Source organism: Lepidochelys kempii, chromosome 1, assembly GCF_965140265.1.
Source record: "Lepidochelys kempii isolate rLepKem1 chromosome 1, rLepKem1.hap2, whole genome shotgun sequence".
NCBI classification, from domain to species: Eukaryota; Metazoa; Chordata; order Testudines; family Cheloniidae; genus Lepidochelys; species Lepidochelys kempii.
The window spans coordinates 307,411,403-307,435,936 of NC_133256.1; the positions used below are offsets into that span (position 1 = coordinate 307,411,403).

The 24,534-nt window shown below is 40.7% G+C and overlaps 1 protein-coding gene across 3 annotated transcripts in view; it reads right to left on the reverse strand.

Annotated features, from left to right (window-relative positions):
• The window catches only part of TSPAN12 (tetraspanin 12), a 62,536-nt gene that overhangs the window by 11,897 nt on the left and 26,105 nt on the right, over positions 1-24,534 (reverse strand). For all 3 annotated transcript variants that reach the window (XM_073328189.1, XM_073328188.1, XM_073328187.1), the window contains 2 exons: positions 12,366-12,440; positions 2,497-2,604 (listed from right to left, as the gene is read on the reverse strand). In XM_073328189.1, coding sequence (XP_073184290.1) covers positions 2,497-2,604; positions 12,366-12,440 — 183 coding nt within the window. The remainder of the gene's footprint in view (positions 1-2,496; positions 2,605-12,365; positions 12,441-24,534) is intronic.

Genomic DNA, 24,534 nt, shown 5'->3' on the forward strand with positions numbered 1-24,534 from the left:
ACAGCTGATAAAAAACCTGATCCTTTATGAACTAAGAAGTTTGCATTCCAACTTCATAAAAATGGCCCAATACACCAGTGTTCAATCATGCAGAAAATAAGTCTGATGATCACACATCCAATATCTGAGTGAGAGCAGACAAAAATAATTAGCATAGGCCCAGATATTTAGGCACTTAACTTCCATTGATTTCCTTTTAAAAATCTGGCCCATAATGCTCAAAAACTGAGAACCCATCAGTTAGCGAGGCAGTGTGCTGTACTGCTGAAAGAGTTTGTCCAATTAATCTCAAACTTTCCAAAAATAATTTCCTCTGGCTATGGACGAAACACAAGAAATTTCTATTATAAAGGGCTCCTTCCCTCCTCCCGCCCCCCAGAGAGTCAGGGCTTTTTCTTTGGCAGGGAAGTTGATTTTTCATTTATTTAAAAATCAGCCTTTCTAGAGGAAGAGTCATTTAAGACTTACAGGGTCATTGCTGTGACACTATAATAACCAATACATAAAGGCATCTTTTTTATCTAACCAACACATACATTTAAACCAAGATATCATAAGGCAGCGTGCATGGAAATCCCAGGAATTGTTTATATTGGTTCAGCTATAGACCATAGACAGACTCTCTCAATCTACCTAAACATGAAGAACTACTGTTTCTAGTAGCATTTGAAAAGCTTTAGCAGAAAATATATTAAACTCTTCTAATCCTTTATTTATTCTTTCCTTCAGGTTCTAACACAAATACAGACTAACCAAGTGTAGCCAGGAAATGTTTAAATAAACAGGAAATCTGCAACAATGATAGATTTCAGCATTTTAACAAAGGCAACATAATGACAAGCATTAAAAAGTTCTTTTCCTGCATGTGAACATGTATCTGAAGCTAATGGATTTTAGCTTGTACATGTCCCTGTTTCTGTGACATAATAGTTCATTCTTTAAAATGAATACAGTTCTGTATTTCAGAAGGCTATAGAGCAAATATGTGAATGTTCAAGCCATGTTGGGTTTTTTTTCCTGGTGACAGGACATAAAACTGACCACTTTAATGAAACTGCAACCAAAGAGACAGTATTGGCAACTGCTTAGAAACTCCTTTCCAACCAATGCTCCTTTCCAACCAATATAATGTTTCAAATATGGCAAATCCATAGAAAGGAAGCAACAAATCAAAGCATGCAGTAAGAGGGGAGGACAATAATACTAAACTACCATAGGACGTTCACTTTACTGTATATGCAGTGAGTCAATTTTTAATTCTTCACACTTGTATTCTTCATTTAAATAAAAATAAAGGCCTGGGTGCTCCCATCTTTGGCAGAGGAGAAGTAGTTAACTGAAGATATTATTTAAATTCAGGAACATTCTTATTTTGTATTATTGGTGGTATGTACAAGCAGTAAGTTTTAACACACACTGGCACAGATTTTTAATTAGGCCTCAAATATTGCATCCACAATTAAAGGAGCCTTCAATTGTACCTTTTTTAGACACCTATCTGATCTGCAGGTGTAATCAGGTAGCTAGGTTTCTAAATCAATGCAACTGCACTCACAACGCTGGAGGTGGTTTTTTATATTGTAAGTCAGTGGTTCTCAAACTGTGGGTCAGGAACCCAAAGTGGGTCATCACCCCATGTTAATGGGGTCGCCAGGACTGGTTTAGACTTGCTGGGGCCCGGGACTGACGCTGAAGCCTGAGCATCAACACCCAGGGCCAAAGCCGGAGGGTTTTAGCCCTGGGCATTGGGACTCAGATTACAGGCCCCTGCCTGGGACTGAAGCCTTTGGGCTTCAGCTTTGCGCCCCTCACCACCATGACCTCCAGTGGCTCCGGCTGGCTCAGGCATCAGTCCCCCCTCCTGGGGTCATGTAGTAATTTTTATTGTTGAAAGGGGTCGAGATGCAATGAAGTTTGAGAACCCCTGTTGTAAGTCAATGCTTTTCAACCTTTTTTCATTTGTGGATCCCTAAAATATTTCATATGGAAGTGCAGACCCTACTGGAAATTTTAGACAGTCTGTGGACCCCCAGGGATCTGCAGACCACAAGTTGAAAACCACTGTTCTATGGTAACAACAACCACCTTTCATGGACTCCTTAGACATAGTCTGCAGACCCCAGGGGGTCCACGGACTACAGGGTGTAAACCTCTGTTGCAAGTCTTTGTCAGTCCAGTTAATGAAATATGATATGTATACAGAACTAATGCAACTATAGTGCATCCTTGGAATTATATATAAATAATGTAAGTTACAAGAAAGAGGGAGTGAAATTATGAAAATACACAATTCCTGTGTATTTGTCTAGAACTTACAAGAATTTGAGAGGCTGTGTGCCAATAGCTTTCAAGGACTACACCAAAATATAAGCCCTCAGTTAGCTTGCAGAAAAAGCCTCACCTTTTTATTTATAACTAAACCTTTTTCCATCAAACAGATAAGTAGCACTTTGTGCATACATACCATTACATTTCATGAACTGACTATCTTCTTACCTCCCTCTGAAAGAAATTCCAAGCATGAGTAAGCCACTGGTATCTAGGTAAGCCATAGTTGGTCATCCTGGCTTTTAAAGTGACCATATCTGACCATTGTACTGGGACCTGAAAAGAAGAGACAAAGTGTTTCAAATAACTAGAGAGATTGAGAGTTCTGCAATAAATCAATCATCTTGTGCCTACAGAACCAGTGTTTTCATCTATGCTGAGATTCTAAATGCAAGTTACTTTGGATGTGCCATCTCAATAAAAAAAAGAAAATAAATGTTTCAATTTTAAACATACATAGCTTTATTTGTATTAATAGAAATAGCGAGAAAAATATTGTTTTTGTCATTTGCTTGTTTAGAAATACATGTATGGCAATAGGGGATCTAGATATCAATAAATAAAAATCATACATTTTAGAGCGTTTCCAAGGGTTATGTGGAAATTTCAATTAAATGATTATCAACTTGTATCTCACAAAAGTCCAGTGAAGTCAGTGAACCCCAGTGAAATCAACAGGCAGCAGCTTTAAAACAAACGTAAGAAAGTACCTCTTCACATGATGCACAGACAACCTATGGAACTCGATGTTCTGAAGGCCAAAAGTATAACGGGATTCAAAAAAGAGTTAGATAAGTTCATGGAGGATAGGTCTATCAATGACTATTAGCCAAGATGGTCAAGGATGCAACCCCATGCTCTCTGGGTGTCCCTGAACATCTGACTGCTAGAAACTAGGACTGGATGACAGGCAATGGATCACTCAATAAATTGCCCTGTTCTGTTCATTCCCTTTGAAGAATCTAGCTCCAGCCATTGTCGGAAGACAGGATACTGGGCTAGATGGACTATTGGTCTGACCCAATATGGCCGTTCTCCCATTCTTATTCCATTGACTTCAGAGAGTTTTGAATCAAGTCCAGCGTGTACAAGTGCATCCTGCTTCAAGAAATTAAACATTAACTTTCTACATGATAGTAACTTCTGTTCAGTAAGCCTTTTTTTCCCATTTTTTGGAAATATTTTCTTGTCAAACAGTTATTGGGAATTTTTTTTTTAATTGGACTATTTTAATTGCATGTCTTGCTTCCTCTTTTATTTCAGACCCAGACATCAGGAACATTGTGAGAATAACAAAGTAAGCAAAGGTTGTTATAGTTGACATAAAAGTAGTCAACGTTAAGATTAGAAATTGACTTCTGTTTCAGCTGTTTCACCAATTTTATTGTGCACCAACCTAACAAAGGAGTTGAGTACTTTAATGTAGTCCTTCAGAAACACATACTGTTCATGTTATTTTTAGCTTGCTCTCATTAGATTTAATAGATGCATTTAAACACCTCAGTTTCAAAGTCAGCTTTATTTTCACATATTTTGTGAAAAAAATATCCAGCTACTCTAAAGCCATTAATGGTACGATATCATGGGAGCTAGTTTAGCTACCACTAATCAGGAGAAAGATCTTGAAGTCATCGTGGATAGTTCTCTGAAGAAGTCCACGCAGCGGCAGTCAAAAAAGCAAATGGGATGTTAGGAAACATTAAAAAAGGGATAGAGAATAAGACGGAGAATATTTTATTGCCCTTATATAAATCCATGGTACGCCCACATCTTGAATACAGATGTGGTCCCCTCATCTCAAAAAAGATATACTGGCATTAGAAAAGGTTCAGAAAAGGGCAACCAAAATGATTAGCAAAAAGAAAAGGAGTACTTGTGGCACCTTAGAGACTAACCAATTTATTTGAGCATGAGCTTTCATGAGCTACAGCTCAGCTCAGCACGAAAGCTCATGCTCAAATAAATTGGTTAGTCTCTAAGGTGCCACAAGTACTCCTTTTCTTTTTGCGAATACAGATTAACACGGCTGTTACTCTGAAACCTGTCAAAATGATTAGGGGTTTGGAATGGGTCCCATATGAGGAGAGATTAAAGAGGCTAGGACTTTTCAGCTTGGAAAAGAGGAGACTAGGGGGGGGGGGATATGATAGAGGTATATAAAATCATGAGTGGTGTGGAGAAAGTGAATAAGGAAAAGTTATTTACTTGTTCCCATAATATAAGAACTAGGGGCCACCAAATGAAATTAATGGGCAGCAGGTTTAAAACAAATAAAAGGAAGCTCTTCTTCTCTCAGCACACAGTTAACCTGGGGAACTCCTTGCTTGAGGAGGTTGTGAAGGCTAGGTCTATAACAGGGTTTAAAAGAGAATGGATAAATTCATGGAGGATAAGTCCATTCATGGCTATTAGCCTGGATGGGTAAGGAATTGTGTCCCTAGCCTCTGTTTGTCAGAGGGTGGAGATGGATGGCAGGAGAGAGATCACTAGATCATTACCAATTAAGTTCACTCCCTCTGGGGCACCTGGCATTGGCCACTGTCGGTAGACAGGATACTGAGCTGGATGGACCTTTGGTCTGACCCAGTATGGCCATTCTTATGTTCTTATGGTAACTGTTAGGACTTAGTTATCTTTTTTCAATTAATGCTTCCAGTAACAGTTCTCTGTGAAATTTTACATGGCCTAAATTATTATTTATTAACTTATTTCATAGTAGATCCCAAAGGAGAGCCTCATTGTGCTTGGTGCTGTACAAACATAAAATAAGAGATTCTCACTGCCTGAATGACCTCAGTCCAAAAAAAGGGAGTTTTGTTAAATAATATTTACGTTATATCTGGATTAGTTATAACTGCAATTTCCGCTTATTAGGAAATTAACTTGTCTTCACATTTCCACTTGTTAGCTTGTCTTCACATGTCATTTCACAAATCAAATGACGTCTCAGAAATACAACAATGCCTTTGACACACTGGAGATTCTATTAGCTGTTATTTTTTTTGTTCTCAGAGACTATGATCTCAAGAGGTTTGCAAGTGTCCAAATTAAAAATACATCTTAGCAGCAGAGTGCTAAAATAAGCATTTAGAAATGCATGAATGTCCCAGAGATGCAACTCATGCTTCAAACATTTATGCTGGTCACTAGAATAAAATAATTCACTTTTGCACTCAACACATTTTTCTTTATATTAAATTAGAAATCAGGACTTTGCTTTCTTTGGATAACACTTGATACCACTACAGTTCAGATCACACTTGTTAGACTTTTTTTTTATCTTATTTTAGTTGAATCTAGTCCAAGGTTATGCACGTAATACAGGGCATCCAACTTTTTTTGAAGACAATGAAAAGCAGACACAAAGTAATGCAAAGAAGTGAGAGAAGGAAATTAAAAAGTAAAACAAAGCCAACTTACAAGGCAGTTATGACTGAGCTAAGAAGGAATTTTAGAATCTATACCTTTGTCACCTTGACATTCCAGAGGTCAAACGAACATATCTACTATCTAAATCATAGAATCATAGAATATCAGGGTTGGAAGGGACCCCAGAAGGTCATCTAGTCCAACCCCCTGCTCGAAGCAGGACCAATTCCCAGTTAAATCATCCCAGCCAGGGCTTTGTCAAGCCTGACCTTAAAAACCTCTAAGGAAGGAGATTCTACCACCTCCCTAGGTAACGCATTCCAGTGTTTCACCACCCTCTTAGTGAAAAAGTTTTTCCTAATATCCAATCTAAACCTCCCCCACTGCAACTTGAGACCATTACTCCTCGTTCTGTCATCTGCTACCATTGAGAACAGTCTAGAGCCATCCTCTTTGGAACCCCCTTTCAGGTAGTTGAAAGCAGCTATCAAATCCCCCCTCATTCTTCTCTTCTGCAGGCTAAACAATCCCAGCTCCCTCAGCCTCTCCTCATAACTCATGTGTTCCAGTCCCCTAATCATTTTTGTTGCCCTTCGCTGGACTCTCTCCAATTTATCCACATCCTTCTTGTAGTGTGGGGCCCAAAACTGGACACAGTACTCCAGATGAGGCCTCACCAATGTCGAATAGAGGGGAACGATCACGTCCCTCGATCTGCTCGCTATGCCCCTACTTATACATCCCAAAATGCCATTGGCCTTCTTGGCAACAAGGGCACACTGCTGACACATATCCAGCTTCTCGTCCACTGTCACCCCTAGGTCCTTTTCCGCAGAACTGCTGCCTAGCCATTCGGTCCCTAGTCTGTAGCTGTGCATTGGGTTCTTCCATCCTAAGTGCAGGACCCTGCACTTATCCTTATTGAACCTCATCAGATTTCTTTTGGCCCAATCCTCCAATTTGTCTAGGTCCTTCTGTATCCTATCCCTCCCCTCCAACGTATCTACCACTCCTCCCAGTTTAGTATCATCCGCAAATTTGCTGAGAGTGCAATCCACACCATCCTCCAGATCATTTATGAAGATATTGAACAAAACCGGCCCCAGGACCGACCCTTGGGGCACTCCACTTGATACCGGCTGCCAACTAGACATGGAGCCATTGATCACTACCCGTTGAGCCCGACAATCTAGCCAGCTTTCTACCCACCTTATAGTGCATTCATCCAGCCCATACTTCCTTAACTTGCTGACAAGAATACTGTGGGAGACCGTGTCAAAAGCTTTGCTAAAGTCAAGAAACAATACATCCACTGCTTTCCCTTCATCCACAGAACCAGTAATCTCATCATAAAAGGCGATTAGATTAGTCAGGCATGACCTTCCCTTGGTGAATCCATGCTGGCCGTTCCTGATCACTTTCCTCTCATGCAAGTGCTTCAGGATTGATTCTTTGAGGACCTGCTCCATGATTTTTCCAGGGACTGAGGTGAGGCTGACTGGCCTGTAGTTCCCAGGATCCTCCTTCTTCCCTTTTTTAAAGATTGGCACTACATTAGCCTTTTTCCAGTCATCCGGGACTTCCCCGGTTCGCCACGAGTTTTCAAAGATAATGGCCAATGGCTCTGCAATCACAGCCGCCAATTCCTTCAGCACTCTCGGATGCAACTCGTCCGGCCCCATGGACTTGTGCACGTCCAGCTTTTCTAAATAGTCCCTAACCACCTCTTTCTCCACAGAGGGCTGGCCATCTCTTCCCCATTTTGTGATGCCCAGCGCAGCAGTCTGGGAGCTGACCTTGTTAGTGAAAACAGAGGCAAAAATCCCTAATAACCAATTCACTTAGTAGTACATATATCATCTGTTCATGAAAATCATTTGCCTGGCTTTGTTCCTTGAGAGACACTTTCATGTATGGTGTAGGTAAACTAGAATTCAAGTTTATGGTTTGATTTTTGAGCATGAAAGTTCTCTATGGTCTTGTCTGCTGTTTAATTTTTGCTTGCATTAATATGTTACTATTTTTCTAATAATATCAAGCCTTGACTGAAGTTCAAGTAAACTGAGAACCTGCTCTGGCTTCTCAATCTCGTGGATGGAAGAAATTAGTCATAAGGCACTTTTCATTCTGAGAGCTATCATAAGCTGGAAGCAAAACTATTTATACAGGGACGCTTTTGGCAGTCTAATATATATGCCAAACAGGACTCAACTTGGGATAGTATAGGAGTTATGCCTCACTGAGACTTTAACAGCATCACACACACCCCTATAATAATGCTAACTAATTCTCTGAACCTCACCTCATTCTATGATTTCATTATAAACTGAATCTAACATGGCAACAGGGCTCCCCCAAGGAGTTCCAGGGAGTCTCTTCACTGCCCAGTGTGGAAGACAAAGGGCCTGCATACTCTGCATTCTTTGGATGGGCCAGCCCCTGAAAGTGACCTGTAGGTATTGTAGAACCATTCTGAAGTGCTTTGCTTCAGTGGGCTTGGTCTCAGAGCCTGACAGTCAGTAGCGGGACTTGGGAGTGGAGGGCCTGAAAGACTTGTGTTCCTGGCCCACCCCACCGTGTGAGCAGTAGTATGATGAGGGCAAATGGGGGCAGGAGGATCACAAAGACTGAAGACAGAGGAACAAACAATGGGGCATACGGGGAGAGAAGAAAAGAAAGAGAGCAGTAAGAGAGTAACCTGGAAGGAAAAGAAACAAAATGGTACAGCATAGAAGGAGGGGAGGGAGCGGGAGAGAGAGCGAGATCAAGACTCACAGATTTTAAGGTCAGAAGGGACCATCATGATCCTCTAGTCTGACCTTCTGCACATCGCAGGCCACAGAACCTCACCCACCCACTCCTGTAATAGACCCCTAATCTCTGGCTGAGTTACTGAAGTCCTCAGATCATGGTTTAAAGACTTCAAGTTACAGAGAATCCACCATTTACGCTGCTTTAAGCCTGCAAGTGACCCGTGCTCAATGCTGCAGAGGAAGGCAAAAAAACCAGATGGTGTCTGCCAATCTGACCCAAGGGAAAATTCCTTTCTAACCCCAAATATGGCGATCAGTTAGACCCTGAGCATGTGGGCAAGACCCACCAGCCAGACACCTGGGAAAGAATTCTCTGTAGTAGCTCAGAGCCCTCCCCAACTAGAGTCCAATCACCAGCCGTTGGAGATATTTGCTTCTGGTAGTCGCCGATGGGCCACATGCCATTGTAGGCAGTCTCATCATACCATCCTCTCCATAAACTGATCAGACTCAGTCTTGAAGCCAGTTAGGTTTTTTTGCCCCCACTGCTCCCCTTGGAAACCTATTCCAGAACTTCACTCCTCTAATGGTTAGAAACCTTTGCCTAATTTCATGCCTAAATTTGTTGCTGGCCAGTTTGTATCCATTTGTTCTTGTGTCCATATTGGTGCTTAATTTAAATAACTCCTCTCCCTTCCTTGTATTTATGCCTCTGATGTATTTATGGAGAGTAATCATATCTCCCCTCGGACTTCTTTTGGTAAGGCTAAACAAGCCATGCTCTTTGAGTCTCCTCTCATAAGATAGGTTTTCCATTCCTCAGATCATACTAGTAGCCCTTCTCTGCACCTATTTCAGTTTGAATTCATCTTTCTTAAACATGGGAGACCAGAATTGCACACAGCATTCCAGATGAGATCTCACCAGGATAATGCTACTAACACTTTCCTGTCTCTCCTGGAAATACCTCACTTGATGCATCCGAGGACTGCATTAGCCTTTTTCACAACCGCATCACATTGGTGGCTCACAGTCATCCTGTGATCAACCAATACACTCAGGTCTTTCTCTTCCTTCATAAATGATCTGGAGGATGGTGTAGATTGCACTCTCAGCAAATTTGCGGATGATACTAAACTGGGAGGAGTGGTAGTTATGCTGGAGGGGAGGGATAGGATACAGAAGGACCTAGACAAATTGGAGGATTGGGCCAAAAGAAATCTGATGAGGTTCAATAAGGATAAGTGCAGGGTCCTGCACTTAGGATGGAAGAACCCAATGCACCGCTACAGACTAGGGGCCAAATGGCTAGGCAGCAGTTCTGCGGAAAAGGACCTAGGGGTGACAGTGGATGAGAAGCTGGATATGAGTCAGCAGTGTGCCCTTGTTGCCAAGAAGGCCAATGGCATTTTGGGATGTATAAGTAGGGGCATAGCGAGCAGATCCAGGGACGTGATCGTTCCCCTCTATTCGACATTGGTGAGGCCTCATCTGGAGTACTGTGTCCAGTTTTGGGCCCCACACTTCAAGAAGGATGTGGATAAATTGGAGAGAGTCCAGCGAAGGGCAACAAAAATGATTAGGGGTCTGGAACACATGACTTATGAGGAGAGGCTGAGGGAGCTGGGATTGTTTAGTCTGCAGAAGAGAAGAATGAGGGGGGATTTGATAGCTGCTTTCAACTACCTGAAAGGGGGTTCCAAAGAGGATGGCTCTAGACTGTTCTCAATGGTAGCAGATGACAGAACGAGGAGTAATGGTCTCAAGTTGCAGTGGGGGAGGTTTAGATTGGATATTAGGAAAAACTTTTTCACTAAGAGGGTGGTGAAACACTGGAATGCGTTACCTAGGGAGGTGGTACAATCTCCTTCCTTAGAGGTTTTTAAGGTCAGGCTTGACAAAGCCCTGGCTGGGATGATTTAACTGGGAATTGGTCCTGCTTCGAGCAGGGGGTTGGACTAGATGACCTTCTGGGGTCCCTTCCAACCCTGATATTCTATGATTCCTCTGTCACTTCCAACAGATACATCCCCAGTTTATAGCAGAAATTCTTGTTAGTCCTTAAATGCATGACCTTGCACTTTGCACTGTTGAATTTCATCCCATTTCTATTATTCCAGTTTTCAAGGTCATCCAGATCTTCTTGTATGATATTCTGGTCCTCCTCTGTATTGTCAATCCCTCCCAACTTTGTGCCATCTGCAAATTTTATTAGCACACTTCCACGTTTTGTGCCAAGGTCAGTAATAAAAATGTTAAATAAGACTGGTCCAATCCCCAAGGAGCACCACTGGTAACCCCTCTCCAGCCTGACAGTTCACCTTTCAGTCTGACCTGTTGTAGTCTTCCTTTTAACCAGTTAGAACACTCAACACTCAGATTAAATATTTAGTTCTATTTATTCATATGCTAACAGTCCACATTACTGAATTTCCCTGGCAGATGTGGAAGAACTTTGGACTGATTCTGGCCTGGTTAGGGAAGGGGACAAGGCAGATTGACAAAATTCCCTAGAGGTTGATGGATCTATCACTTCTTATTTTTGTTTTTTAAGTCACTGATGTCATAACCTATGGTAGGATGAGTGCCAGCCCCAGGCAATACTGGCTTCTGCTAGTGTTATGGGTCCCGGGTCCCACTAGCAGAATACCTGCCTGGACAGACGAGGTCACAATTGGCCAAAGTGCCCACAACCCCGATCCAGCAGGGGGCCTAGCCCATCTAGGGTATCCTGAAAGATGGATGGTTTTGGCTGGGAGAGGGGGGCGGGTGTAGCTGGTGAATTTGAAGGATGCTCCATTTCAATGCCTCCTTTTGGCAGCTTCTACTGATAAGACTTCTATAGAGCCATGGATGTTAGTTATAACTGTCACCCCTGGCAGAACCCCTGAGGATGGTGGCTGTGGCCAGGGGATGAGTCATACCTATGATCTACCTTCCCAATTTAAAAAAATGTATCATATCAATGCAACCTGACATTTAAGCAAAGTGATATCTTTAAATGATGTTATATTAGGAGCATAAAACATCGCTCTGGAATCTGTATAGCAAGGGAATGAGTTCTGATACAAAATGCTGCCACATAATTTCAGAGTACAGATCTGCCAGAAATTCCTTTGGTTCTAGTACTGTACAAATACCAAATGAGCTCCCTCCCTTTTTACTGCAGTATAATTGCTACACACTGGCTGCTGTTGAAAAGACCACTGTCGTGGGCATATCTTGGCAGCTTGGAGGAAATTTGTCACTCTGTTCATAAATAGGTATCAAACTGAAAACTAGACAAGAAGATATAAGAGCAAGCAGAACAACATGATAGTTTGTTTTCTGTTCAGTACTTAGCCATTTCCCTTCATAATGGATTCAAGTCTCCAGTTTGAAAATTAAAGGCTGGTGCAGTTATAAATACTAGTTGGAGATAAAACCTCCTGAGGAGTTTACAGAAATCAGTTTTATAGCTGAGACATGTTTCACGTTAAAACACAGGCATTTATAGTTTAAGGAGACATTACTAACGACCTCAGCAAGCAGTAAGTCATTTATGGAATGAATGCACTGTCTGTTTACAATACAGCACAGCAAGATCCCCTCCCAAATCCCCTCAAAACACAGAATCTAAGCCTGCAATCCTTATTGAGTCAAAACTCCCACTTGACTTCACTGGGAACTTGTCTAAGCAATAAATGAAACAGGACCTAAGGATCTGACCCTGAGAAAATTTCAGACTGGATCCTTTTAGAAAGAACTGGTTTCCCAGAATTCCCTATATTAACACAAACCAAAATGCCTGAAGTTAATACTAGACTGACAGAAAGCCATAACCAAAGATGCACACTACAGCAGTTGGAGAATAGCTAGCTAATGAAAATCTTTGTTTTCTTCTCTATAATAATGTATCCTCCTTTTCTGACTCACCGTAATTTCCTGCTCATAGGTCCAAACCCCGCAGGCCAGTTCAACACAGAATATCACAAGCAAACTTCCAAAATACTGTGGAACACAGAAAATAAATTTTTACAATGAAGTTAACACTGTGAAAAAAGCTATTAAGTAAGTAATTTTAAAACATTTCAAAACACCATTAATTTTTCATATAACTAAGACAGTGAAAACCAAAGTATTAAGGCATGATGATTCATGAAATAAGCCCTGAAGTTTACCTTTTGACTATAAACATGTTTAAATAATGTGACATGGTGAAATAAATATGGTTTATTTCTACTTGACTTAATATGAAATATGTCAAGCGTTGCTATGGGGATATTAATTAATTTCCAAATTACCTCATGAAACAGGAATATCATGACATTTTACACAGAAACAATTCCAAAGAGGCTAATATTTTTGTTACACACACACACACAAAACTCATAATTTTCCACTGTTCCTTATTTATAATAAATAAGTACAGGAATTGCAACCAAAACCCAAGTAGAGCTAACAACATGAACATATGATAGATGGAAAAAATCTTCAGAATGTTTGTAGCAAGAAGGAAATTCTATAGGTCTATGTAGTTAATAAAATATTAAGAAAAAGTATATGCAATATCAAATAAACCATTGAACTTGTGGGATGAAGCTGCACAGAAGGCACAACCCTGCATGATATACAATTGCTGTAACTCTAAAAGTTAGTTCAGTTTGCTTTTATTTGAAGAGTACCTTTTGTCCACTCTTGCATGGTACCACCTTCTTCCATGTAGATGGGCTGAGCCCCTCCCTGTCCTCAATAGAGCAGAAAGACTCCATTTCCAAACTCACACCCTTTCTAAGAGTTGGCTTTATTTGGAACTCAAAAACAATTAACACAACAGAAACCTCCCACTAAATTTTCATCCTGAGCTTACCTGTTCTTAGGACTTTCCTTCCCCACTTCTTCCCTCCTAGCTCCTTAGATCCCTGTCTCCCAAGGGCCATTCCCACTTGCCTATTTTCTAGGGTGGAGTTAAAAATCCATTACTTTGTGACACAATGACCTAGAAAACCATGCGGACACCACACCAATTCCTCCTGATTCTTTCCAATAGGTCTTCAAGTTCTATTTCCTTCTCTGAGAAACACAGAGCCAATAAGGGTTTGTCTATATGTAGAGTTGTTCTTGATTAATGGTTCCTGATTAACTCCATGTCTGGACACTCTTACAGGACATTAGGAGTGGAAGGGACCTCCTAGGTCATCAAGTCCAGTCCCCTGCTAGCACAAGCAACTCTGTCATATAATCCATTCGTAAATATATCAAGCTCCATCTTAAAGCTAATTAGGTTGTTTGCCCCCACTACTCTGGAGCGATTGAAAGGCTGTTCCAGAATCTCACTCTTCTGATTGTTAGAAACCATCGTCTAATTTCCAGCCTAAGTTTATTCATACCTATTTGTCCTTCTTTACTGTTAGGGAAACCCACCCTATACCCATTTGTTCTTCCACCAACATTATCCTTCAGCTTAAATTGCTCTTCTCCCTCCCTGCTGTTTACCCCTTAATGTATTTATAGAGAGAAATCCTATCCCTTCTCAGCCTTCATTTTCCTAGCTAAACATGCCAAGCTTATTCCAGAATAAGAATGCTTTGACTGCCCACTTTGAAAGTGGGTTAAACTAAACAGAAACAAGGCACTCTTGTTCTGGAATAAGTGAGTGTACACATGGAATTAATCAACAACAATGCCATGTGTAGATAAGCTCTGAGAAATAGAATTAAAACACTGTGGAACTAAGACGACACATGCCAAATGCCACCACTCAGTCATCTCGCAATCTCCCATTTCCTACTCATTTTCATATCTGATCTGCTTGGATTGTAAGCACTCTTTGCAGGGAACCATTTATTCTTACCTTCTCTGCACAATGTTATAAACTTCAGCTGTGAGACATGTTCTCTGCTGTGCAGACATAAAGCCAAGAAAATAAATATAATTAAAAATGATGACCAAGTATAAACTATATGAACTTCTCAAGTTGTCTCATAGCCAGTAGGAAAGTGGGGGAAGAAAAGTGGGTGCTAAACTAGCAGTGTTGGACCTTTAGCTCATTCTCATGATATAGGACAGGTGGTGGAGAGGATTTACACCATGACATGCAAAATTCCAGTAAAGAAAAGTATCAGAAGCCACTAAGGAAAGTAAATAGAAGCTAGAAATGACACATTTGGATTAAATTAACTAAAGGTGCTCAACATCTTTCAGAATCAATCCTTTTGACTCTCTCTTAAGAAGTCCATCCTCTGTTCACAAAGGTGAGAGAAGAAAAGAAGAGACACAACATGTGCAGAGTTAATTTGCAAAATAACTATACTGCAATAATTAACTACTGCAATGATATTAAAAAGAAAAGGAGTACTTGTGGCACCTTAGAGACTAACCAATTTATTTGAGCATAAGCTGTAGCTCACGAAAGCTTATGCTCAAATAAATTGGTTAGTCTCTAAGGTGCCACAAGTCCTCCTTTTCTTTTTTCGAATACAGACTAACACGGCTGCTACTCTGAAACCAATGATATTAAAGTATCTCTACAACCACAGATGTGCTTCAATTTCTTCCTCCTATTTTGGGGAAATCTTATAACTCTCCCTGAATTCAGTGAGTTCCAAAACAAAAAATTCTTACAGAAGTTGTGTGGAAAAACTCCTGTAATTATTATTTATTATTATTATTTAAATTTACTTCCCATAATTTTCATCATCCAAGCCACACAGATCGTTGCTGGCCACAATTCCTACCTCTCCGTTCCCAAACAAATTCCCAGTAGAGTCTGAATTCCAAAATAAATGCAACTTCTCACAAGAAGCAAATTCTTGCTTTTGTCAGTTACAAGAATCTGGTTTCCACAGCAAAGGTTTAATTAATTCTTCCCTGCTATTGTGGGTTGAGCGGTTGAGTTCTGGGGAAAAAAAGCTCTTATTCCCCTGATAGAAAAGATCATGCTCTTTCTATGCCACTCTCAAACTCTTGCCACAATTGCTTGCATGATATTCCCACAATTCTAATTCCTACATTGCTCTCTATAATATTTGATTCCTTCCAAGGTTTTTTCTGCTATCTTCTATATCGATAATTAATAATGCAAAGCATCCAATACTCACAGAATCAGAAACTTCTGAACTAGCAGGTATCATCAAAACTCTGACATTTCTCTCTCCTATACATTTGGTAACCAGTTTTCTCCCTATTAGAGTTGTGTAAAATCTTCATAAAGTTCACATGGTTCGTAATCTTGAAACTGGCCCAAGAGCTGTGTTTGTAACTCCATGAGGTTTCTATCATCAGATCTGAGGGGAAAAAAGCTCTGCTTCCTTGACAGAAGCTGAATGACCAAAATACTGGAAGAAAGTACCGTACTCTGTTTAAGGTAATACGCCATAAAGTAAGGGATACAATGTGTGCTGCTGTGCCAAGCATGAGTGCCAGAACCGCAGCCCCCATGAAGCAGCCTGCATGAATGCTAACAACCCGCAGTACTTTGTTCTTCTGTTACTCCTGTCCTGAGCTTTTAATGCAGACTGGCCACAGGCAGATGCAGCAGCTAAGCAGAGAAACTGCCTCTCTACAAGAGGAAGCCCTGACAATACCTAGACACAACATAGGTAGCTGAATAGTTGTGCAGCAATGGATGGATGTGTGCACTCAACCACTCCCCACCCACTCAGGATAGGCAGCTGCAGTGAAAGTGGCCTATGGACCTTTAAGAATCCTGCCTTTTCAGTATTGCAGCCCTGGGAAAGGGGGAATACATACAGAGGGAAAGAACTGAAGACTCAAGAGTTCTGAAGATCCTCCTTTCTGATCACTTTCAGTGCACAAAGCAAGTTGGGGTATGGGGGGGAGGGGCACGAAGAGAAACTGAGTATTGCAGCTGAGGGGAAAGAGAAAGAAAAAGCCATCATTGGGAGCTCCAGACTAACAGAGATGGGGAAAGATACAAAGGGAGAAGATGTTAGGACAAATCTGGCCTGAGGCACAAAAGCAACAGGAATTTCCTGTAACTACGCTGCTGGGGATATCCCCGAAGGTGGGGAGTCTCCAGCAGATGTAAAAATTAGGGCTGTCAAGCAACTAAAACAATTAACGGCAATTAATCGCAGTTTTAATCACACTGTTAAATAATAATAGAATACCATTTATTTAAATATTTTTGGATGTTTTCTACATTTTCAAATATATTGATTTCAGCTACAACAGAGAATACAAAATATACAGTGCTCATTTTATATTTATTTTTGATGACAAATATTTGCACTGTAAAAAATAGTAGTATTTTTCAATTCACCTAATAGAAGTACTGTAATGCAATCTCTTTATCTTGAAAGTTGAACTTACAGATTTAGAATTATGTACAACAAAGTAGCTACATTCAAAAACAAAACAATGTAAAACTTTAGAGCCCACAAGTCCACTCAGTTCTACTTCTTATTCAGACAATCACTCAGACAAACAAGTTTGTTTAAAGCTCCAGGAGATAATGCTGCCCGCTTCTTATTTACAGTGTCACCTGAAAGTGAGAACAGGTGTTCACATGGCACTGTTGTAGCCGGTATCACAGGATATTTACGTGCCAGAGGCGCTAAAGATTAATATGTCCCTTCATGCTTCAACCACTATTCCAGAGGACATGCATTCATGCTGATGACGGGTTCTGCTCGATAACGATACCAAGCAGTGCCAACCGATGCATGTTCATTTTCATCATCTGAGTCAGATGCCACCAGCAGAAGATTGATTTTCTTTTTTGGTGGTTCGGGGTCTGTAGTTTTCGTATCGGAGCATTACTCTTCCGAGACTTCTGAACACATGGCTCCACACCTCGTCCCTCTCAGATTTTGGATAGCACTTCAGATTCTTAAACCTTGGGTCAAGTGCTGTAGCTATCTTTAGAAATCTCACATTGGTACCTTCTTTGCGTTTTGTCAAATCCGCAGTGAAAGTGTTCTTAATATGAACAACATGTGCTGGGTCATCAGCCAAGACTGCTATGACATGAAATAATATGGCAGAATGTGGGTAAAATCTCAAAACAGAGGACATACAATTCTCCCCCAAAGAATTCAGTCACAAATTTAAATAAGACATTATTTTTAATGAGCGTGATCAGCATGGAAGCATGTCCTCTGGAATAGTGGCCAAAGCAGGAAGAGGCATAAAAATGTTTAGCATATCTGGCACGTAAATACCTTGCATTGCCAGCTACAAAAGTGCCATGCGAATGCCTGTTCTCACTTTCAGGTGACATTGTAAATAAGAAGCAGGCAGCATTATCTCCTGCAAATGTAAACAAATGCATTTGTCTTAGCAATTGGCTGAACAAAAAGTAGGACTGCATGGATTTGTAGGCTCTAAAGTTTTACATTGTTTTGTTTTTGAGTGCAGTTATGTACAGGGAAAAAAATCTACATTTGTAAGTTGCACTTTCACAATAAAGAGATTGCACTACAGTACTTGTATGAGGTGAATTGAAAAATACTATTTATTATTTTTACAGTGCAAATATTTGTAATAAAAAACATAAAGTGAGCACAGTACACTTTGTATTCTGTGCTGTAATTGAAATATATTTGAAAATGTAGAAAACATCCAAAAATATTTCAATAAAAGTATGCTATTATTAACAGTGCAATTAAAACTGCGATTAATCATGATTAATTTTAATCATGATTAATTTTTTTTTTTTAGTTAATCGTGTGAGTTAACTGGGATTAAAATCGACAGCCGTAGCAAAAATCAGCATAGCGAACTGCTACACCTCCCTCCCCACAATCTCTGGTGCAGAAGGTGTATCAGGAAAGTGTCCAGAGCACAATCCACTCCATCTATCCCAAGTCCATAGGAGACCATATTCAGCTGGTGCAAGTTACAGCAGCCCTCAAGGTACCGTAAACTTTACCAGGGCCAAAGCACAGAATCAGAGTGTTAGAAGCAAAAGCTGAGCAGAACAGAGAAACTGTCCAGTATAATATATAACAGGCCAGAGGAAGAATATGGACTGGAGATAAGATGACAATGAAACTGGGACATAGATGAGGAGAAAAAGGGAATAAATAATAGAAAAAGAAAGAAAAGATAAGTACAACATGAAAGGTGGTAGTAAATTTACTTTGTTTATGCTAATTCAGATGCCCTCCATTTTGTTTTTGCTATAAGGCTGGTGGAGTATCAGGGAGGAGAACGGGAATCAGTGTAAAGATCACAAATTTTCACTGTGCACACATAATGATTACTGAAGTTAACTGAAAACTACTGCTAGAAAAACCTTTCTGGTGTTATTCTTAAAAACACAAACTCACCATGGCCCCAAACATATGCCTTCCTGTTTTTCCCTTTTGCCTCCATGTAATGTTAAAAATAGAGCAATGAAACTAATTTCTCATTAGCTGCAATGTGCCACGATTTTTGCTTCCTTTTACTAAACTAAATGAATCAACAACAAGCATGGAATACATTGTGGGAACAGGTGTTTTCTTAGTCATAATAGTCATTCAGTTGCAAATGCAAGAATAGTGCTGGCAAGCAAAAATCACTGTCCAGTGCATCAAATCTCAGACATTTTGTATCACTTTCAAGGTGCTTATGCCAGCTCTTCCCATTTTGCAGCCAGTAACTAATGCTGAATGTGTCACAGTAGAAATACCTCACAATATAAAATCATTCTCCCGCTGCTTTTGGTCCTACAGAAAGAGATAGGGCTTTTTCATGCTGTAATTGAGCGCAATTGCAGAAGAGGATATAAAGTACTGATACAAAATAAAAAACACAATAAAAATGTTTTATTCAGAGGAGGCATCACAGAATATATCCTTCATACTTCTACAGATTTCTACTTGTCTTGGACATTCCCCATGATGCTCGTAATGAACAGCATCATGAATACTAGGATTTTTGTTTATGCTTTTCTGGCAACAGGTAGAAACCCTGGTGACTAAACGCTTCTCTTCATTACTGAAGTATGTCAAGCAGGATTGTGGAGGGAGATTGCGGGGGGGGGGGGGGTAGGGAAGGGAAGGGAAGGGAAGAGAGGAGAGAGAAAGATTTCAATTTTATTTAAAACAAAAACAAACAAACAACAAACAACTGAATGGGTTTTTGCTGAATTGCTACAGATTATTGTTCTTATTTTGAACCATGTCTCAACCATTTACATGAATATAACATATCTGAAAGATTTTTGAGATAGAAATATTAAGCTCCAATTTCAATCTGTGAATAAAAGAAACTAACTAAAGAGTTTAAAGGGAAGTGTCATGGGGTAGTTTCCCTCAGTAAAAGGCAAGAGCCATGTAAACAGCTTCTCAAATCCTTCTCTTCTGCCAGGGGACAAGTCCCATAGCACAGGTACTGAGTAAGACAGCCACCAAACTGACTTCTGAGGACCCCCCACTCACAAACAATGGAGGGGGTGGTGCCATGTTGGGCTGGGAATGGGAAGAGAGACCCAAAGAGACTGCCATGATTTAGGGTATGTCTTCATACCTGTGGAGTTAGCCTGTGTGATCGGTGCCTCGGTCTGAGCAGTGGGGTTAGCCTAGCCTGGGTGTTAGCAGCCACACCGCTAACCATGTGTGTCACTATATCCCACGGTTCTCTCTGCAGCAGTAAGCTGAGCCATTTGCAGTGAGGACACAGGGTAAGTCACTGGAGTGCTGATAGTCCTCCAAGTAAAGTGGGCATGTTACCAGCCTAAGTGAAAACAGAACCTGGGCTCTAGAGTATACCTCCAGTCATTGCCAGCTAGACGGGTTGAATCACCTCCCAACTTGGGTGACAGAGTTTTTGCGTGTGGAAAGAGGAGACGTTGAAGAAAACACCTGGGTAAAAGCCAGGGCTAGCTGCATAGTGAAAACATCACCTTATATAGGCCCCCAGGGCTGTCTAAATCACACCAGGAGCCACAGAACAGCCCAAGATTAAACGGTCACACAAAGGTGGCTTAAATTCACTTAACCTTCTTCCCTTATACCTGGGCTACAAGTTCTGTTCTGTGCCTCTGATAGGTGCAGGTCAGAGTCTCACCCCATTTGCAATCTTAACTCTGGCCTTGCAAGCCAGAATCACAAGGCTTACAATCTTGCCTCCTACACAAATGATTAAATGTATCCCATCACATGAAATGATGAGAACAAGAAACTTGTCCATTAGCAAACTATAAGAAAACTATCTAGATTCCTGGGATAACAGGAAATGGATGGAGTCATGGGTGATTGAAGAGGGAGTGTGCTAATGAATGGAGTCAGCTGTCAGTGGGTGTTGAAGAGAGGGGAGAACAGGTGGTATCTTGAAAAAGTTTTCCATTTTGGGGGAATATGTGCCTTTTTATTTGAGAAATAAGTATGTTTATTAGTGAATCACACTGTGTTTTGTGTTTCATTTAATGAAATCTGCTGTTTTTACAATATTTTTTTTCCTTTTCCCAAGTGGCTTTTTCCACCAGAAGAGAGACACCAGGTTTTTCAGACTTCAGAAAAACTGCAACTCTAACACTACAAAGACTGAAGGAGCTAATCAGCATATCTGACCTCCTCAGAGGCTCTGCCTTGTTTACAGCACCTTTTTGGGCAATGTGTTCCACATGGAAGCAATGACAGGAAAGAGCTGAGAAAGAAGGACAAGGGCTGAGAGGAGATTCCAAGGGTAAGCAGCTGCAGAATGAAACCTTAAGGGAAACTCTCAAAGACTGGTGTACATGGTATGTGAAACAGATGCCAAAACATTCTAAGAGGTTATGTGTAGTATTTCCCAATGGCTAACAGCCTGAAACCATCAGCCTTTGCAAGCCATCCAGACATCTGTCTGCGTCATTTGACCACCAACAAAATGTGTTTGATTACCAATGGGAACCAGACCCCTTCCATGAAAAGTCTAGTAAAAAAAACCTTGCAGTCACTTGTTACTTTGTTATAGTTTGGAACTAATTAGCTATAGAGGCTATTGAAAGGATTCACCCCGGTACAATTTTCAGACATTGATTTATTACTTGTAAAAGGAGTCAGACTGACAGCTTAGGAAACTGAAGTCCCCTGTTTATCTATTCCTGCAGTGAAAGCTTCTCCCATGCTGCCCCAGCTATGTCCTCAACCCTGTTTTGAGGGGATTAGCGGTTAATTTGGCAATGTTTTGAATGGGTGATGGGGACACATATCAACAAGGAAGTGGACTGAAACTACTAATTCACAACGTAGGCCACTGAGTGCCATCCTGTCCTTCAAAATAGATACTTTCCACAGCCAAATTATCTGATGTCTGCAGAGTTTAGATGTCTCAGTTTACCAAGTTCTATCAGTATGTACAAATAATCATTTAAAGCTTGTGTCCTTTTCAAAATCACTTCATTCTACACAAGAGTTGTTGTTTTTTTCAATTTTACACAACTCTATTGCACTATTACCATTCATTTTCTTATAATTCAGAACTACTTTTCTGTAGCTAGATCAGTATCCCTGTGTTTTTAATTTTCAGATATATTTGAAATATTCAGATATATCAGATATATGTTCTTTTTCTGATTAGTCCTTCTGCCGTTATTATTGAGTGTATTTTTCTAATTAGACCAACACAAAATTCATTATAAAGAGTAAACAGCTTCCCCCATGCATATTCTCCTGTGAGACATCAGTTTGTTCTGTTACCAACATTTACTTTACCATCTCTCCCTTATGGTAAGGAAGAAATTAATAAACACTTAGGAATTAGATTAATGCCTTCAAATACTTATTATTATTATTCACTAGCTAAAGCTCAGATACTGTAAGTCAATGGGGCTTCATGTAGGCACAAGTGTCCCTGAAAGATCAGGTTTAAGCATTCAACAAGACATAGTTGAAGACAGTACCCCTGCCATGAGGAAATTACAGCATGATGTCTGGTTTCAGAGTAACAGCCGTGTTAGTCTGTATTCGCAAAAAGAAAAGGAGGACTTGTGGCACCTTAGAGACTAACCAATTTATTTGAGCATGAGCTTTCGTGAGCTACAGCTCACTTCATCGGATGCATGCCGTGGAAACTGCAGCAGACTTTATATATACACAGAGAATATGAAAAAATACCTCCTCCCACCCCACTGTCCTGCTGGTAATAGCTTATCTAAAGTGATCATCAGGTGGGCCATTTCCAGCACAAATCCAGGTTTTCTCACCCTCCACCCCCCCACACAAATTCACTCTCCTGCTGGTGACAGCCCATCCAAAGTGACAACTCTTTACGCAATGTGCATGATAATAAAGTTGGGCCATTTCCTGCACAAATCCAGGTTCTCTCACCTCTCATGAGGTCTCTTTCCCTTTCAGTATCATAGGATCTGTATTAAAAACTAGTCATCTTTTTCTGCACAACCCAATGAATCAAATTATTCTTTTCAATAGGTTTTTCCTTTTTCACAAAGGCAATTCATACAAAAATGCTTCTTCGAGCAACAAAAGCCTCTTTCCCCTGATTAACAACCCAATTCAGTACTGATATAGGGTGCCCTTTGCCCCATGCACCCCCAAGGTTCTTGAAATGTTCCTTGATTCCAGGCAAGTCTCCCAGAAATAAGTAAACTTAATGCTGTTTCACAATCAGCACAGGGTTGCAGAACCAGCTGTGCAGCCCCTATGCGCTCAAAGGTGTGTCTTTCTGTGCAACTGGTGGAAAAGGCAAGGCTGGGCAGGAAAAAGGGTGTGGCCAGCCTGAGGGGACATCACTCCACATTCCATACTTGCCAAAAGGAATGCATAGTTGGAGCACTGAAGCTAGCTTCACTGCAGCCTCCGAGTTGTACTAACAATAGAGCTGGGTGAAGTTTTTTGACCAAAACTTTTTTGGCACAAAATATCGATTCAGTAATATGGAAACATTAAACTGAATTCATGGTGGTTTTGCCAAATATTGTTTCGGTCAGAAAAAAAAAACTAAAGAATTTTCCAAAAATCAAAACATTTCAAATTTTCAGTTTGAAACCACTTTGATTCTAAAATGTCCTTTGGTTTTATTTAAAAAAATTTAAAAGTTTAAAAATGCTCAAAAGTCTAAACAAAACGTTTTGCTTGGGGTTGAACTAAATGTGTCATTTGACCTAAAACCTTTTTTTAGACTTTTTGACGCACCAAAAATTTTGGACATTTTTGTTTTCAGGTCCACCCAAAATATATTTTTTTTTTAATTTTCAGAATGGCCAGCGAACCAAAAAAATAAATCAGTTATTCACTCTGCTCTAATTACCAGGATAGACACAGACCTAGACCCTGAGTCCTTCTAAATCTACTGTTACAGGGGACGATAAGCATATCACATAGGGCAGACAAAATATCCCCACTCACCTGGCTTTTCTGGGCCCACCGCCACAGTTTACAAATAGTTGTCACAGTGACTCAAAGAGTCCAAAGCTAGAACCACACTATACATTGCTGATAGAAACACAAGGTGGAAAGTGCAGCCATTTCCAATACCAACAGACAGGCATGTGGCTGTTTGCTACTGCACACATGTACTGAGAAGTCCAGTGTGATGTACAACTGCCACTGTGCTGGTGGCCATATCACACAGTCATCCCTGCTGCCACAGTTAGGAGCCATTTTCCTGCAGCGCCATCTGACTATGAGTGGTTACTGGATGGCTCTTCCCTGACAGGCTGGGCAATAGGGTCCTGACCTAGAGCATCAGCTCTGCCCATGCACTATGTAACAGTGTTCAAGACTGATGTTAGTTGCAAGAGGTGGGATGAACAGAGCATATGCACTTGCATTAATCCCGATCACTCACAGGAGGATTTGGGCACTCCCACCAGCTGCACACCTGCTCCTCTGGAAAGGGTGGGAGATGGGCCACTAGAATATGCAGCTCCTTACGTTAGCTGCCTACTCTTACTGATCGAGGGGCAGGAGTTATGCCAGCAGCACTGTATAGTCAGAGCTCTGTGCAGAAAAGTAATCCCTACCTTGCCATACAGTTACTTTTCCAGTGCTACAGAATGCCGAGCATCCTCATTCCCCAGCTTCAATGGGTATTGAGATGGAGGTACAGAGCACCCTTTCAGAATTGGATCCCACCATATCTTCTGTCCTTCATGTCTTTAAGCTAACCTAACCCAGATATTTCCCTTGCTGGCACCCTGATGTCTCCATCT